Source organism: Meles meles, chromosome 18 (assembly GCF_922984935.1).
Source record: "Meles meles chromosome 18, mMelMel3.1 paternal haplotype, whole genome shotgun sequence".
NCBI classification, from domain to species: domain Eukaryota; kingdom Metazoa; phylum Chordata; class Mammalia; order Carnivora; family Mustelidae; genus Meles; species Meles meles.
The window spans coordinates 40,831,745-40,847,557 of NC_060083.1; the positions used below are offsets into that span (position 1 = coordinate 40,831,745).

A 15,813-nucleotide genomic window follows, 5' to 3' on the forward strand; every position below is an offset into this window, starting at 1 on the left:
GTCCTCCCGGGAGCAGGGGGGCAGAGCTGAGCGGCCGCCCGGAGCTTGGCGGGAGGAGGGGCCGGGGAGGGGGAGGTGGGGAGATCCGGCTGGAGGGGAGGCTCCGACGTCTCCTTCCTTCCTGGTTCCTGCAGCAGCTGCTGCCACTGCTCAGCTCCGTGAGGAGGGAGCGGGCCACTCGGAGACGGTGACTCAGAGGCAGAGCGGTGCGCGGGCCAAGGAGCACTGGCGTCCATGGACCCTGGGGTAAGGGGGCCGCGCTGGCATCAGTTGACATCCCCCGGGCAGGCTTCCTCCCACCTGAAGCTGGCAGGTCTGCCCCTCCGGAGACGGGGGTGGGAATGGAAGTAGAAATGGGGCACCGACCTGGCTCACCTCGACCCCGCACCCTCTCGGGGCAGAGCCTCTGCCTCCACCAGCCTGCAGTGAGGGTCCGGGATCCTCTGGGGCCAGGAAAAGGGCACAGCGGTACCCAAACACTGGAAGAGTTTGGGAACTTTCAATGGCCAGAAGCAGGAGTTTTACCCCCCCCCCCGGGTCAGCGTCTTGCACTCTGGAACCCTCCGTCCCGGCCTCCAGGCTACCACAACCCCACCGCATCCCTGCCCCTTCCTGGTCTCAGCTCCTCAGGTGCTTGCTGGCTCCATTGGAAGATCTGAGCTGTTTGCCCAGCCTCGGGCCAGCCTCGCCCCTCCAGTCCCCTCCCTGTCTCACACACACGGAGCCTCATGCATTATTGATCTCCCCGTGGAGCCAGGACGGCCAGGGCTGGTGCCAAGGGCGCCTGTGGGCACTGCTGCTGTGTGGACCTTGGCATTTTCTCGGCCACCTCTTCTCTTGCACACAGTGCCTCCACGGGCCCAGGCCCCTGCTCTCTCTGGGTGGGTGGTACTTCTCAGGAGCCCCAAGGACTGGGAGGATAGAGGGAGGCTTTGTGGGGGGTACTGAGGGTCTCAGGCAGGCATTCCAGGGTGAAGGCACAGGGAACAGTGGGGATGGGGGGCCGTCTCAGGCCTCAGTTTCCCCATGCAGAAGACAGAGGACCTGGAGACTGATTGGTAGGGAGTTGGGATGAAAGGGTTAGGGGCATTCTGTAGAGCGATCACGGCAGAGGGGTCTCCAATGGTGGCAGCGGGTTGGAGCGATGTCCAGGGGTCCTGGAGGGAGTCCAGTCTCTGAGTTCCTCTGTCCTTTTTTAGAGCCTCTTTTTTCACTCCCATGCCTCATCTCTGATCACCCCCAGGGAATCCTCCAGAGAAAGCTCTGAGTGTTTCCTAGAGCCTGAGAGTGTGGGCCCAAGGTGGGGCTGGGCAGACTCTTGTGGTTTTCTCTTGGCACCGGCCTGCGGGCTGCGTGCTGGTTCAGCCCGTTCACCTCTCTGAGCAGTGGCCGCAGCCATGGGGTGTGGGCAGGGAAACCGGCCCAGGGTGGGGAAGGGACAGACTCAGAGAGGCCTGGCCAGACTTGGAGAGGCCTGGCTGGTGAGCAGACATCCGTGAGCTCTTATCTCAGACATTGCGGGAGGGGTGGAGGCGGGGAAGGTGATAGCAGGGCCTGTGCTCATGGGGTCTCTCTCTTGCTTCAAGGGTCCGCTCAGGACAAGGTGACATCCTTCTCCTTCCACCCCACTCCACCTTCTCGGCAGGGAGCAGCCGCTCCCTTCTCCATGGACTTCCAAGAGAGGGTCCCTAACTCGTTAGCCGAGAGCATTCAGTCTGCAAAGCCGAGCAGTGCCCAGCAGGTCTGCGGGTGGGGAAGCAGGCAGTGGCGGTTGTTGGGGGGGATGCGGATAGAGCTTGGCCCAAAAGTGGGGGGCAGATTTGGTCACCTTCCCAGCCACTGTCCTTCCTCTCTGTCCTGGACTGCAGGCCTCCGAGCTGTGGGAGGTGGTCGAGGAGCCTCGGAGCAGGCTGGGAGCAGAAGGTGTCATGCCGGAGAGGAAGGAAGGCCACCTGCTCAAGAAAAGGAAATGGCCTCTGAAGGGCTGGCACAAGGTGGGGCGGGCAGGGCAAAGGGAGGGGCCAGATGCAGGGGCGGGGTGGGGGGGCGGGGAGGTGGGGGAGGTTGTGTGTGTGTGTGTGAAGAAGAAAAGTCCACGTGTGTGGTTGCTCTCTCCCCAAACCCTTTTCTCTCGGCCTCCTGGATTCTCGTTCCTTCTGGGCCGCATCACAGAGGTACTTTGTGCTGGAGGATGGGATCCTTCATTACGCAACCACGCGGCAAGACGTGAGTCAGGGCCTCTGCCATGGGGTTGGGGGATAAGTGTGGCCCCAGAATGCTCCAAATAGGCAGGGGACTTCTGGAATCCACCAGAGCAGAGTCTGATCCCAGTTACACCATTTCTGGGTGTGGGGTTTTGGACAAGTTCCTTCCCTGGGCCCCAACTCTATCATCTCCAAGGTGGAGAGGATATGACCCCCTGTTTGTCGGGTTGTCCTCTTGGTGAACGCCCTCGAAACACTGCCCGGCACAAAAATTAGCGTCCAGGAAGTGGGAGCTTTCTCATCCGTGCCCTCGTCCCGTTCCTGTGCTGGGGACAGGAACCGAAGACCCGCGTGCTCAGGTTCTCCCTCTGAGAGGGTATTTGCCTTCTCGGCCTTGCAGGTTCCTGAGAGCAGATTTCCTTGTTCCCTTACTCCCTGAAGTTCAGAATGGGACTTGACATAGTGGGGTGTTGTGTGCACGGGAGGATGACTGACAAGTCCCCGCCGATGCTGTGACTTGGGGATGAGGGTGAACCCACTGCCTGGCCCTTGAGCCTCAGGAAGATGGTGGCTCTGTGGTCCCCAGGGGCCTAAAAACAGTCCCATTTCCCCCTGCCAACCCTCCACTCCAGATCACCAAGGGGAAGCTTCATGGCTCCATTGACGTCCGACTGTCTGTCATGTCCATCAACAAAAAGGCCCAGCGCATTGATCTTGACACTGAAGACAACATCTACCACCTCAAGGTGACATTCCTGGGAGCCAAGTCGTGGCTTGGGTCCCAGCCTAGCAGAGACACAAGGGCTCTGCTGGAGAGAGGAGTGGGGATGGAGGGTCTGTCCCTGAGGTTAACAGCAAGGGAGTAACCGTCTATGCAATGGCCAATGGCAAACCGCCTTCCTTCTTGGTTGTTGGGTAAACAACTAAGGGGGAAGCTGTGCCCTGCCTCCCTGCAGGAAGTCTTTGCCCAAGCTGGGGACCACAGGGGGAGACTGCTGGCCTGGGGATCAGAGCCCTGACTTCCTGCCCCGGTGAAGCAGTCCTTCCTTTCATGTTTCTGTCCCCGTCTCCACCACCTCTGCAGATCAAATCCCAGGACCTGTTCCAGAGCTGGGTGGCGCAGCTTCGTGCCCACCGCCTGGCCATGCCCCGAGGATCGCTGCCCGGCGCCACTCACCGGAAGGTAAGGAGGGCCCTGTGCAGGGGCAGGTGAGAGAGGGAACTTGGTGGCTTCAGGGAACCATGAGACCAAGGGACCCGCCTCACCCTTGACTCACCCTACAGGTTCCTGGTGCCCAGCTTCCAGCAGCTGGTAGTGCCTCGGCTCTACCTGGGGTTGGACCTCGGGAGAAGGTGTCTTCCTGGCTGAGGGACAGTGATGGGCTAGACCGCTGCTCTCATGGTGAGGGGCCCATGGCACTGTGCCTCTGTGGGCAGGGCCCGTGCTATTGGGTCTAGATGGCATCAGCAGTCACAAGAAGCAAGACTGTCCCCTGCCTCTGGGAACCTGGGCTGCTGGAAGAGAAAGCCTTGGCCTCCAACTGACCGGGTCTACTTGGGCCTGCCCTGGGGAGCACCAGTCCTAGAGAGGAGGACAGGGCTCGTGCCCTGGGCACACCGACAGGACTGAGGGCCCAGACTCCCCAACAAGAAGATACAGAATGCCAGTCCGGGGAGGAATGGGGCGGGCCCTAGAGCCGGGTTCCTGGAGGGGGCGCCTGTGATGCTGGCCCGTGAGAGGGAAGTGTCAGCAAGTGGGGACAGAAAGGGTCGGTCTGTGTGGAAGCAGCGGAGTTAAGGTGTGTAATGGAGGCTGTGGGGGCTGGGGTGCCAGCCCTCTCAGGAATCCAACGTGAGGCCTGGCCCCAGGCTGAGACATGGCAGCTGCTCTGGGCTCCTGAGCTGAGGGTCTGGGGTCTATGGCTGCCGGCTGAAGTGTTTGGAGGAGGATGGGAAGCGGGGGGACAGACTTTGGGGTACCTGGTCAGTGTTGGGAGAGGGACTTCCTCATTCCTTCTTCCCGCAGAGCTCTCAGAGTGTCAGGGGAAGCTCCAGGAACTACACAGACTCCTCCAGAGCCTGGAGTCCCTGCACCGGATACCCTCAGCCCCTGTTATCCCCACGCACCAGGTGAGGGCCGGGAGAGAAGCCCAGGGGACTCCCACCGCTTCCCTGGGACAGAGCCCCAGGCCCCCTTACATGCTGCACTTCTCTGGAGACCCACGCGTGTGCCTGGCTGGCTCCCCTCCCATGTCCAGGCTGTCTCCGGGTCCCTCTCTGCCCCTTGGGGCTGGACCCTTCCTGCTGTACCTGTGCATCGCTAGGGAGTCTTTCTTCTTCCTCTGCAATGTCAGATGTTTCTGGGCCCCCACTCTGGGCCCGTCTGCCTCTTTCCTTGGCTTTTGTGGTTGCTGCCCTTCTCCCCACCCCGAGTGACACTCCCCACCCCCAACCCCTGCCATCTTCCATGTGCCAGGCCTCAGGGACGACCGAGAGACCCAGGAAGGGGAAGCGGACCAGCCGCATGTGGTGTACACAGAGCTTTGCCAAGGATGACACAATCGGGCGGGTGAGGCAAGGCATGGACCCCAAGCTGCCCGGTGGGAGGCCCCAAAGGAGGCTGTCACCTTTGACCCCTGCCCTTGACCTACAGGTTGGTCGTCTCCATGGCTCTGTTCCCAACCTGTCTCGCTACCTGGAGTCCCGGGACCCCTCAGGCCCCCGTGGGCTGCCGCCTCCCGACTATGCCCACCTGCAGCGGACTTTCTGGGCGCTGGCCCAGAAGGGTGAGTGCGTGGGGGCGGGGCAGCAGGGACCAGGCAGGTGGAGGAAGAGGAAGAGGAATCTGATGCCTGCCCCCTGTCCCCACAGTGCACAACTCCCTCAGCAGTGTCCTGGCCGCCCTCACCGCCGAGTGGGACCACCTGAAGGATCTGCACCAGGGTTCGGAGCTGTCACGGACAGGGGTGAGGCTCGGGGAGCAGGGAGTCATGGGAGGAGAGGGCTTGAGGCCGAGGCCCGCAGGCCTGGGGTGAGAGCCGAGCTGGGTCCAGGGCGAGAGCAGTCAGCAGAGGCAGTCTGGGCAGCGATCAGCGTGGTGGGCTGGGGAGGGCTCTGTCCTCCTGGCCCCTGGCCCCTCACACTCTCCCTGCAGGTCTCTGAGGCCTCCGCCGGCCCGAGGCGCCTCCACTCGCTCTCCGTCTCCTCAGACACCACTGCAGACTCCTTCAGCTCCCTCAACCCTGAGGAGGTAAGAGCCAGGCTGGCCTGGGGGGACCCTTCCTCCTGCACCTTCCTCCTCGGCAGAAATGAAGGCACCCTTGGTCTTCAGACCCAAAACAGGGCCCAGGAGCCCTAACTCCAGCCCTTTCTTGTAACATTGGCGACAGCCTCATCGTGGTCATTCCTGTCCAGCCAGTGTGTGCAGAGTGATTTTACCTTTAATTCAGGGTCCTGTGAGGCCCATGGTCCTTACCCTCAAGTTCATGGTGGAGGAAACGGAGACTCAAAGAATCTGACCAATGGGGGCCAGGCTCCCACAATTGCGGCTTGAGGGTTGGCTGAGCTGGGACTTAGGCGTTCTGAGCACAGACTCTGGGTCCGGGCTCCATGGTTTCCATTTGGCTGCATTGCACGCCTCCTTTGTGACCCTGAGCCTCAGTGTCCTGACCTGTAAAGTGGGGGGGTGGGGGTGTCCTAATTGTACCTGCCACATAGGGGGAATGTCAGGATGGCTTGTGTTAATACTCACGGAAGCCTTGCAGCTGGGCTCAGAGTCGGCACCCAGGTAGGGTGAGCGGCTGCAGGGAAACTGTGTCTCCTTGCTCCCAGTTCCTTCCATCGTGCTTTCCTGTTCCACCATGTTCTCTCCCTCCCCGGGGAGCCCAGCCTGACATCTGTCCTTCCCACAGCAAGAAGCTCTGTACATGAAGGGGCGGGAGCTGACCCCCCAGTTGTCCCAGAGCAGCATCCTGTCCCTCGCTGATTCCCACACAGAGTTCTTTGATGCCTGTGAGGTTCTCCTCTCTGCCAGCTCTTCTGAGAATGAGGTAAGGTTGGGGGGGCCCCCTGGGGAAATTGGGATGGGGTCCAGAGAGACTAGAATTTGTAGATTCCTAAATCCTTTCTAACGCCTCGACTGCTGTGTCTGGCAACACGTTCAGACCTGCTGGGTTTGTGTCCCTGCTCAGAAGTCTGCCGGGAACCGTTCCTCCAGTTCAATGTGCTTTATCCCCCTCGGTTCTCCAGCAAGATGGCTGTCTCAGCCTCACCCCGCCATCTTCCTGCGAGCCCCTCAGCCCCAGCACTCCCCTGACCCCTGACCTCTGCCCCGGAGCCTGGATCTCAGCAGTGCTGTGCTGCCCTGTCCCTGTGTGCCACCAAGTCCTTGAGCAGTGAGAGGGCCAGGCATCCCCCTCCCAAAGTGGCAGGGCACACTACGTGAGGCCGGTCTTAGGGCTCAGACTGCCATGCCCCCCCGCCCCGCCCAAATACACGTCTTCCCTTTCCCGTCAATAGACTAGCTGGGCAGAGTCTTGCCAGGCCCTGGGTACTGCCCAGCTGCCCAGGGAGGCCTAGTCTGCCCAGCCTCTCATCTGTCCTGTCCCAGGGCTCAGAGGAGGAGGAGTCGTGCACCAGTGAAATCACCACCAGCCTGTCCGAGGAGGTGCTGGACCTCAGGGTTGCTGAGCGCTGTCAGAAAGGTGCCCACTGGGTGTGTGGCCACGGAGGGGCTGGGGGAGGGGTAGAAATGGTGTTTGTCCACAGCCCAGGCCCCTGGGAGGCAATCTCTCAGGGTGGTTGGTGGACTGACAGCTTGGGATGCTGACTCCAGAAGTGACCCCAGGAGATGAGGAAGGCTAAGCTGTGAGCTACAGAGTGTTCCCGGAGTGGCTCCGGGGGTGCACCAGCCTCAGGCCTGGGGGCTAGCGTCTGGTGCAGTCTTCTGATAAGGTTCGCATAGGGCCTGATACAGAGGCAGAAGCTGCCGCCTTGCCACTCTTAAGCAGTGTGGCTTTGGACATGACATTTTACTTCTTGGAGCCTGTTTCCTCATCTGTGAAGTGGGTTGAATATATCCTGACATCGGTTTCTGTGTTTATGGAGGGGAACTGAAGATAAGGGTGGGGGCTCAGGAAGGCTTCTGGGGTGCAGGGTTTCCAGCGGTGGGGACCGCCCCCTCGGAGTGGTTCTCACCCCACTGCCCCCCCAATCCCCCAGGAGCGTGTTTGCAATTGGCTCCCCACCTGCACTGCCCTGAGTCCAGAGAGGGGCTTGGGAGTGAGTCTATCTAGGAACCCCTCTGTGGGGGTGGGGCGCCACCTCGGGCCGGCCTGTGCACCTGCTGGGTCTGGATGCTGTGCCCAGAGGGGGAGTGACGTGGCCGGGTGGGCCCCAGGGGCGTGTGTTCCAGGGAGAGCTGCGGGGCCTCCGCGTCGCCGCTGTCTGCCGGCAGCCAGCGGGCCAGGAACCGACGTGAGCCTGTGGAACATTCTACGGAACAACATCGGCAAGGACCTGTCCAAGGTGTCCATGCCTGTGCAGCTCAACGAGCCGCTCAACACCCTGCAGCGGCTGTGCGAGGAGCTCGAGTACAGCAGCCTCCTGGACCGGGCCAGCCGCACGGCCGACCCCTGCGAGCGCATGGTACCCCGCCAGTTCCCGGCCCGGCTACTCGCTGCCGGCCTTCCACCTCAGCCCCCGAGTCCTCGCCTGCAGTGGGGTGGCACCCCCCCCAATCCTCGGCCCCCCCACCCAGCAGGCTCTCCCCACCCTCCCCCCTGCAGGTGTACATCGCGGCCTTCGCCGTGTCTGCCTACTCGTCCACGTACCACCGAGCAGGCTGTAAGCCCTTCAACCCCGTCCTGGGGGAGACCTATGAGTGCGAGCGGCCCGACCGGGGCTTCCGCTTCATCAGTGAGCAGGTGTGGGCCTTGTGGGCGTTCAGGGCCGGGGCCTGGGGGAGAGCATGGGGCAGCCGGCCTTCTCCAGGGAGCCCCCTGCTGAGTGCGGGGGGACCTACTGGAAACGAGGAGTGGTTGTGCCAGGTTCCAGAGCTGGGACCCCGGAAGCTCATCGGCCGCTAGTCGGTTCCACCTGGGAAGGCAGGCTCTGGGGGCCGATGTCGAGCCTTGAGGGAGGAATTGACAGGCACCAGGAGTATGGGGTGGGCGGGGCGTGGAGAACAGCATGCTCCAGACCGCGTAAAGGGACAGAGGGAGCCTGGAGAGGAAGAGCTAGAGACGCAGCTGGAAGGCCGGCCAGGGCCAAACCCTGAGGAGCCCTGTAGGTGAAGTGGTTGTTTCCACATCCTGACGTCGATGGGAGGGTTTTATGCGGTAGAATGACAGGCTCGGAACTGCACTCTAAAGAACGTTCGTGGGAGGACGGGTGAAGAGAAGGCTGTTAGGAGGCCATTGCCGTCAGCCCTGTAAGGGCTGCTGAGGACCTGCCCTTGGCCGCCGGATTGCGGCGCCGGACTCGGCAGCTGTGTGTGTGTGTTGCTCCTGGCAGGACTCGGTGGTCAACAGAATGTTGTTATGCCTAAGGGATAGGGGAGGTGGTCGACGGTCGGGAGAAGTTGGGGTGGCCTGGAATTTCTGGTTTGGGGGATTCGGCAGGTGTGTGGCCGTGCCAGTGAGCAGGATGGAAAGGGTGAGAGGAAGGTAACTGAATTAGGGAGACTCCTTGTCCACGTGGGCTTGACTTCCAGGGGGACATGTCCAGGAGGCCCTGAGCCATGTCGGCACGGAGCTCCTCGAGCACAGGGTGGGGCCGACAGACCCAGGAATCGCCAGTTTAGAGGTCGGGGGACGTCACGGGCTGCTCCGGGGGAGGGTCTGGAGAAGAGGGTGGGCAGGGAAGGCAGAGGAGCTCTGAGGGGAAGGGGTGGGCAGATGGTCCACAGGACTTCCAGAAAGTGTCGTTGGTTTAACCAAGTGAGGGAGGTTTCAGAAGAAGGCTGAGGGCCGAGCCTGGATTACAGTGGGTGTGTAGTAAAAAGAAGTATAACAGAAAAAAATGCTACTTAATATAAAATTAAATGGGTCATCTGGCGGGCTCAGTCATTAAAGCACGTGACTCTTGATCTCAGGGTTGTGAGTTCAAGTCCCATGTTGGGAGTAGAGCTTACTTTAAAAAATAAAATTAGGGGCACTTGGGTGGCTCATTCAGTTAAGTGACTGACTCTTGATTTCAGCTCAGGTCATGATCTCAGGGTCATGAGATCGAGCCCTGTGTGGGGCTCTGTGCTAGGCAGGGAGACTGCTTGAGATTCTGTCCTCCCTCTGCCCCACCCCACTTGTGTGTGAGTTTAATTTCTGTCTCTCTCTCTCTCAAAATAAATTAGATTAAATTAAAATTGAGAAAAGTGCAGATGGTTTCCAAAAAATTTTACCTGGAGGGAAGGAAGAGGGAAGGAAGAGAGGGTTTCAGCCAGAGGTAGGGATGGAGTTGAAGCAGTTTTTTTGTTTGTTTAGATTTTAACTGTTTTTATTTTTTTAATGACTTTATTTATTTATTTGAGACAGAGAAAGAGAGAGAGAGAGAGGACTAGCAGGGGGAGGAGCGGAGGGAGGGAGAAGCAGGCTCCCCACTGAGCAGGGAGCCCAACTCGGGGCTCGATCCCAGGACCTCAAGATCATGACCTGAGCTGATGGCAGATGCTTAACTGACTGAGCCACGCAGGCACCTTTAAGTGTTTTTGAAAACATAGTGAAAAGTCCACACAGTCCTAAAGTACGGTAGAAAATGATCCCTGGCTCGCCCTTGTGAGGGAACCAGTGCTCCTAGTGTTGGTTTTGTGCATGTTTGGGCAAAGGTGTGTGTGTCCAGAAAAGAAAGATTTACGCTTTATTTTTTTTTTTTAAAGATTTTATTTATTTATTTGACAGAGAGAAATCACAACAAGGCAGAGAGGCAGGCAGAGAGAGAGAGAGAGGGAAGCAGGCTCCCCGCTGAGCAGAGAGCCCGATGCGGGACTCGATCCCAGGACCCCGAGATCATGACCTGAGCCGAAGGCAGCGGCTTAACCCACTGAGCCACCCAGGCGCCCCTACGCTTTATTTTTTTTAACTCTTTTTTTTTTTTTTAAGATTTTATTTATGTATTTTAGAGACAGAGAGAGTAAAGGGCAAGGGGGAGGAGCAGAGGGACAAGCAGAGTGCGCTGAGTGCGGAGCCGGCTGCGGGGCTCGATCTCAGGACCCCGAGATCATGACCTGAGCCGAAACTAAGAGTGGGACGCTCTTAGTCAGCTGAGCCACCCAGGTGCTCCAAGGTGGAAGAAACAGAAGATATTTCTACTCAGAGAGAAAGAGAAACGGAGAGGGAAGGGTTGCAGGGCAGGAGGGGTGGGGAGGGAGGAGCCTGCAGGAAGCGGTAGGAGGGGCTGGGCCTGGCAATAGGTTTCAGGGGACTGGGATCAGGGTGGGAGCCATAAGTTGGTGGAAGGAGTTGCCCTCTCTGCTCTCCCTCTGATTGTGGGGGGTTTGTGTGGCATGAAAGGGAGGGTTTGGGGGTCGGGCCTCAAGTTCCCAGTGTGTTGTTCCAATGCTGTGTGCGCTCCGTGGCCGTCTGAAAAGCAGGGAGCCAGGAGTGGGCATGGAGGAAGCTGACTGATGCTAGATGTTGCGACGGGTGGTGGTGGCGGGTTGTCCAGGGTGCTGGATGACGGGGTGCAGGTGACGGAGCGAGCTCAGCCAGGAGGGAAGGAGGTGAAGCCAGGGCTGACGGGCCACTACGAACCAGAGCAGCCGGGCATTTTGGCAGGGGCCATGGGCCACAGGGAATGGGGAGAGAGACCGGGCTGTGGGCTGTGCGATACCCAAGTTCAAGTTCCAGATATGGAGCTGTTCCAAGGAGATCAAGGCCCGTTTTTTCCAGAGCTGTGGTGTGGAGGCTGAGGGAGAAGACAACGTGGGGAGAGAGGGTCCTCAGGAGGGCTGGCTTCCAGGCAGGGCCCCAGTATCACTGCGAGAGGACTTTGTCAGCTGGAACAGGGCTTCTGGGGCTCTCGGGGGAGTGAAGGAGAAGAGAGAATGTGAAGCCCCATGGGAGAAGAGAGGACAACAGAATTTGGGTGGTGGCCAAAGACAACAGAGACAAGAGACCTAGAACTAACTGGTCTTCTGGGTTGAAGGGGAACTGGGAACGGGGGTCAGGGAGTTCAGGAAGCCGTGGGGTCACCAGTGGACCCCACGGTCCTCAGGGTCAGTGTCAAAGACCTTCGTTGCCCCCCAAGGTCTCCCACCACCCCCCCATCTCGGCATGCCATGCAGAGTCTGAGAACTTCGTCTTCTGGCAAGGTGAGGAGTGGGGGGCATGGTGGGGTGGATGTAGGGGTGAAGGGCACGTGGCGGGGGGGGGGGCGCTGGAACTTTCTGGTCTCATTTCTCCCTCTCTCCCAACCCACCTCCAGACATGAAGTGGAAGAACAAGTTCTGGGGCAAATCCTTGGAGATTGTGCCTGTGGGGACGGTCAACGTCAGCCTGCCCAGGTGGGTGTTCGTAGGTGCTCAGTGGCCCAGGCGCAGCCCACAGGCCTTCCTCTGGGCTGGCGTGGCGAGGTGGTAGGGACAGGATAGAAAGGTCTGGCCTGAAGCTGCTTGAAGTGGGGCAGAGTCTACATTTTACACCTGCCTTTACAGTGCTGTGCATGAAGAAAGGTGAAAAATCTTAGAATAGTAGAGCTGGAAGGGCCCATCAAGGCCATCTGACGCAGCGGCTTTCACACTTTTTCGACCATGACTCACAGTAAGAAACGCATTTGAGACTTCAAGCCAGTGCATGGACACACCCAGACACCCCCACCCACGAAGCCTAAACTGACCTCAAGACCAATCACAAACCACATTTGAAACACCCTCATTAGCTTGTTTTATTTTATTTATTTTTTAAAAGATTTTATTTATCTCACACACACACACACACACACACACACAGTACAAGCAGGGGAAGCAGCAGAGGGAGGGAGAAAAGCAGGCTCCCTGCCGAGCAGGGAGCCCAGTGTGGGGCTTGATCCCAGGACCCTTGGGATCGTGACCTGAGCTGAAGGCAGACACTCAAACGCCTAAGCCACCCAGGCGCCTCTCATGCCATTTTAGAAGTGGGGGCCATGGCCAGAGAAGAAGGGGGCTTAGCCCGTGTGGCCCAGGTGTTAGCTAGAGGCCAGTGCACAGGCGGGAAGCCCCTGACCTTCAGAGTCCAAAGTCCTGGCTGGGAGTCTTAATTCTGCCACTTAATAATTAATGCAAACAGCGAAGAGACTTGATGCCCCAGAGCCTCGAGTCTGCTCTTCTGTAAAGTAAGGGTAGTGAGCAGTACCCAGTGGCAGTGGAGAGTGGCCCGGGGATTATATGTGAGCAGCGCTACCCGGGTCCCTGGCTCCCAAGGGCAGGGACCCCGTCTACCTATTTATTCCCGTGACTTCGGTCCTCAGGCGCTTTATCAAATGAGCTGGAGACATGTTGGCTCAAAATTTTCTGCGAAGGCTGCTCTGCTTGATAAATCCGTCAATCCCTCACGGCCAAGGCCGAACCAGCACCCCACGCTCCCTCCACAGACCCCCTGTGCCCCGCTCCCTGGCTCAGGGGGGCACTTGCACCCCCCGGGCCGGTCAGCTGCCCTCCCCCGCTCTGTCTCTCTCAGGTTCGGGGACCACTTCGAGTGGAACAAGGTGACGTCCTGCATTCACAACATCCTGAGCGGCCAGCGCTGGATCGAACACTACGGGGAGGTGCTCATCAGGAACACACAGGACAGCTCCTGTCACTGCAAGATCACCTTCTGCAAGGTGGGCGCACCACCCCGGCCCTGCCTGCCTCCCCCCTGCGGCTCCGCTTCCCCCCACAAACCCCGCAAAGGGGAGGGGCACGCCCCTGAGTGCCGGTTCTCCCCCACCCACTCCTGCCCCAGGCCAAGTACTGGAGCTCCAACGTCCATGAGGTGCAGGGTGCCGTGTTCAGCCGGAGCGGCCGTGTCCTCCACCGACTCTCTGGGAAGTGGCACGAGGGGCTCTACCGGGGGACCCTGCCCGGCGGTCAGTGCATCTGGAAACCCAGTAAGTAGGGAGGTCGGGGAGGGCTGGGCGGGGGTGAGGCGGCTCTGGCACCCTCCGCCAGCCCCAGCCCCTTGCCTTCCCCCCACCCCAGACTCGATGCCCCCAGACCATGAGCGAAACTTCGGCTTCACTCAGTTCGCCTTGGAGCTGAATGAGCTGACGGCAGAGCTGAAGCGGTCACTGCCTTCCACCGACACGCGGCTCCGGCCGGACCAGAGGTCAGTGTCCGCCGGCCCCGCCCTAGAACCGCTGGGCTCCTCACTGCCCAACGTGGGTTTCCACCAGAGTGGGCCTGCCCTCCCCTCTTGGAGTTGCCTCAAGGAGCTGGGTCCCTTGTGGGGGCAGAGCTGGGTGCGGCCTAGAGGGCTTGGGTCTGGAGGGGGCAGCTCCCCTGACTGCCGTCTGGAAGCTCAGGTACCTGGAGGAGGGGAACATACAAGCCGCTGAGGCCCAGAAGAGAAGGATTGAGCAGCTTCAGCGGGACAGGCGCAGAGTGATGGAGGAGAACAACATCGTCCACCAGGCTCGCTTCTTCAGGTAGCTCTGCTCTCTCCCAGGGTCTCCGCCCTCCAGGCCCCCCTCCGCCTCCCCTAGCGCCTTCTTACTCTGAGCCGGGGCCGGCTGTGGGAGGCAGCATCTGGGAACCCCGGCCTTGATTCTGGCTGTTCGGCTCTCTCCTTCCCGCAGGCGGCAGACGGACAGCAGTGGGAAGGAGTGGTGGGTGACTAACAACACATACTGGAGGCTTCGGGCCGAGCCAGGCTACGGGAACCTGGACGGGGCCGTGCTCTGGTAGCCCCGGCCCTCTGGGGCGGGAGGCTTGGATTCCTCCCTCCTGCCTCTGCCCTCCACGGACACACGGGGCAGGCCAGATTTCCCTGCTCACTGTCCCGGAGACCAAAGGGGCAGCTCTGGCTCTGGCTCCGTCCCCTCTGCCGGCCAGAGGGGCTGCATCTCAGCCCATTGTCCACCCCCTGTTTGGGCTGGGAAGCAGGATCTGTGCTTCCCCGGTCTCGTTGCCCTGGACAACCAGCATGTAAACCCCTTCTTGCTCCATCATTTCCCCTTCTGTCCCCCTTGGGGTCCTTGGGGGAGACTCCAGGCTCTCTAGGATCTGTTCCCCATTTAGTGCCTTCCTAGGACACAGGGGACCCCTTGACGCTCCCCAGGCTTCCTATGCCCAGGGCTCTGGCCCCAGCTGTGCGGTTGGACTGAGTGAAGGAGAAGAGATGGTGTTTTCTTCCTCCCCGGTCCCCCACCATGCTGCTCTCCAGCATCTTCTGCCCCATGCCCTGGCCCGGTGGGGCTCCCTTTGCTTGGCCCTTGACAATCTCTCCTGTCCTCCTGGATCCCCTTCCCCCAAATTGCTAAATGCCTGTGGCTTCTAGCTCCTTCGGCCTTGTCTTCAAGTGGTTTCCTTCCGTCACAGCTCAGCAGGTCCCTCCCAGAGGGGAGGAGGCCTGTCCCAGAGGCAGGGAGAGCCCACGGAGCAGGCAGGGTGCCTGGCCTCAGAACCCCCGAGAGAGTGTGAGTTTGTGTGGGAGTGTGTGCATGTGTGCGTGTGTCCGTGTACTGCTTGCAGGCGAGCAGGGTCCCCCAAGCAGCCTGGACAGCCCGTGCTGGGTGTCCACCCCTCCTGCTGCTCATTTCCGCACGGGCTGCTTCTGAGAAAGGCAAATCACAGTGACATTCCAGCTCTAATAAAGACTGTCCCAAAGTTTGGCCCGAGACCATTCATTTGAATGCACATAACCTCGGGGCGCCTAGGCAGCTCAGTGGGTTGAGTGACTGACTCTTGATTTCAGCTCAGGTCATGATCTCCGGGTCGCGAGATTGAGCCCCACGTCGAGCTCACAGTCTCCAGATCGTGAGATCGAGCCCCACGTCGATCTCCACGCTGGGCATGGTGCCTATTTGGGATTCTCTCTCCCTCTCCGCCTGCCTCTACTACCCTCCCTCCCCTACCCACTAAATACAAACATACATAATACATATATGCATACACATATGCTCGAGCTCCGTGAATGCCCACAGCTACCCACTTGCCTGGACTGAACATCCTGTGTCCTCTCTCTTGCTTAGTCCTCACATCCTGTCCATTCTGTCTCAGATTTCTCAGCTCTGGCTCCTTCTCTGGATTGCCCCTGGTTTAGGCTGGGCCTTTAGCAATGCTTGCCTGGATTATCGCCTTGAGGTCCCCTGGGGCACTTCTGTTCTGATGCTGACTTTTAGGGTGATATATGTTAAAAGAGGAGGGAGGCTGTTTCAAATAACTCCATTGCTTCCGAGTACCTAGAGGACAACCTACACTCTTCAACCAGGCTGAAAACTGTGCGGACCCCGTCCCCCTCTGGCGTAGAGGGCAGATCCCCACGCCCAGCATCCGTGGTCAGGTCTCCTCCCACCCCGGACTGATGAGTGTCTAAGGAGAGGTGGGAGTGGGGTGCAGGGTTAGAAAGGACCAGAGAACAAGTTCTGCTCCCCACCAACCCCCCCAAACCAAAGCTGAGTCCAAATCCCAGCTCCATGTGGTCTCAGTTACGTGCTTTCC

General features: G+C 59.7%; 1 protein-coding gene across 4 annotated transcripts; it reads left to right on the forward strand.

The window, feature by feature from the left end:
* Nucleotides 1-108: 108 nt before the first annotated feature.
* OSBPL7 (oxysterol binding protein like 7) lies at nucleotides 109-14,979 on the forward strand. 4 transcript variants are annotated; one of them, XM_045986193.1, is made up of 23 exons: nucleotides 109-246; nucleotides 1,587-1,741; nucleotides 1,869-1,994; nucleotides 2,173-2,226; nucleotides 2,837-2,950; nucleotides 3,289-3,387; nucleotides 3,489-3,606; nucleotides 4,231-4,334; nucleotides 4,681-4,773; nucleotides 4,858-4,990; nucleotides 5,076-5,170; nucleotides 5,359-5,454; nucleotides 6,116-6,253; nucleotides 6,814-6,907; nucleotides 7,603-7,850; nucleotides 7,991-8,128; nucleotides 11,445-11,508; nucleotides 11,622-11,700; nucleotides 12,851-12,995; nucleotides 13,118-13,262; nucleotides 13,354-13,480; nucleotides 13,677-13,799; nucleotides 13,950-14,979. In XM_045986193.1, exons 2-23 carry the CDS (start codon nucleotides 1,667-1,669, stop codon nucleotides 14,056-14,058), a joined length of 2,517 nt encoding a protein of 838 aa, XP_045842149.1. In that variant the 5' UTR covers nucleotides 109-246; nucleotides 1,587-1,666; the 3' UTR covers nucleotides 14,059-14,979. The 4 variants fall into 4 exon arrangements, 3 of the variants coding, with proteins under 3 accessions (XP_045842149.1, XP_045842150.1, XP_045842151.1); XM_045986194.1 differs by having other exon boundaries at nucleotides 13,369-13,480; XR_006815991.1 differs by lacking the exon at nucleotides 13,950-14,979 and having other exon boundaries at nucleotides 13,398-13,480; nucleotides 13,677-13,798.
* The last annotated feature ends 834 nt before the right edge of the window (nucleotides 14,980-15,813 follow it).

Coding starts and splice junctions, on each gene's coding strand:
- OSBPL7 (XM_045986193.1), top strand. CDS start 1,667: ATGGACTTCCAAGAGAGGGTCCCTAACTCGTTAGCCGAGAGCATTCAG. Junction 5,171..5,358: donor CGGAGCTGTCACGGACAGGG/GTGAGGCTCGGG, acceptor CTCTCCCTGCAG/GTCTCTGAGGCCTCCGCCGG. Junction 6,908..7,602: donor TGCTGAGCGCTGTCAGAAAG/GTGCCCACTGGG, acceptor GGTGGGCCCCAG/GGGCGTGTGTTCCAGGGAGA.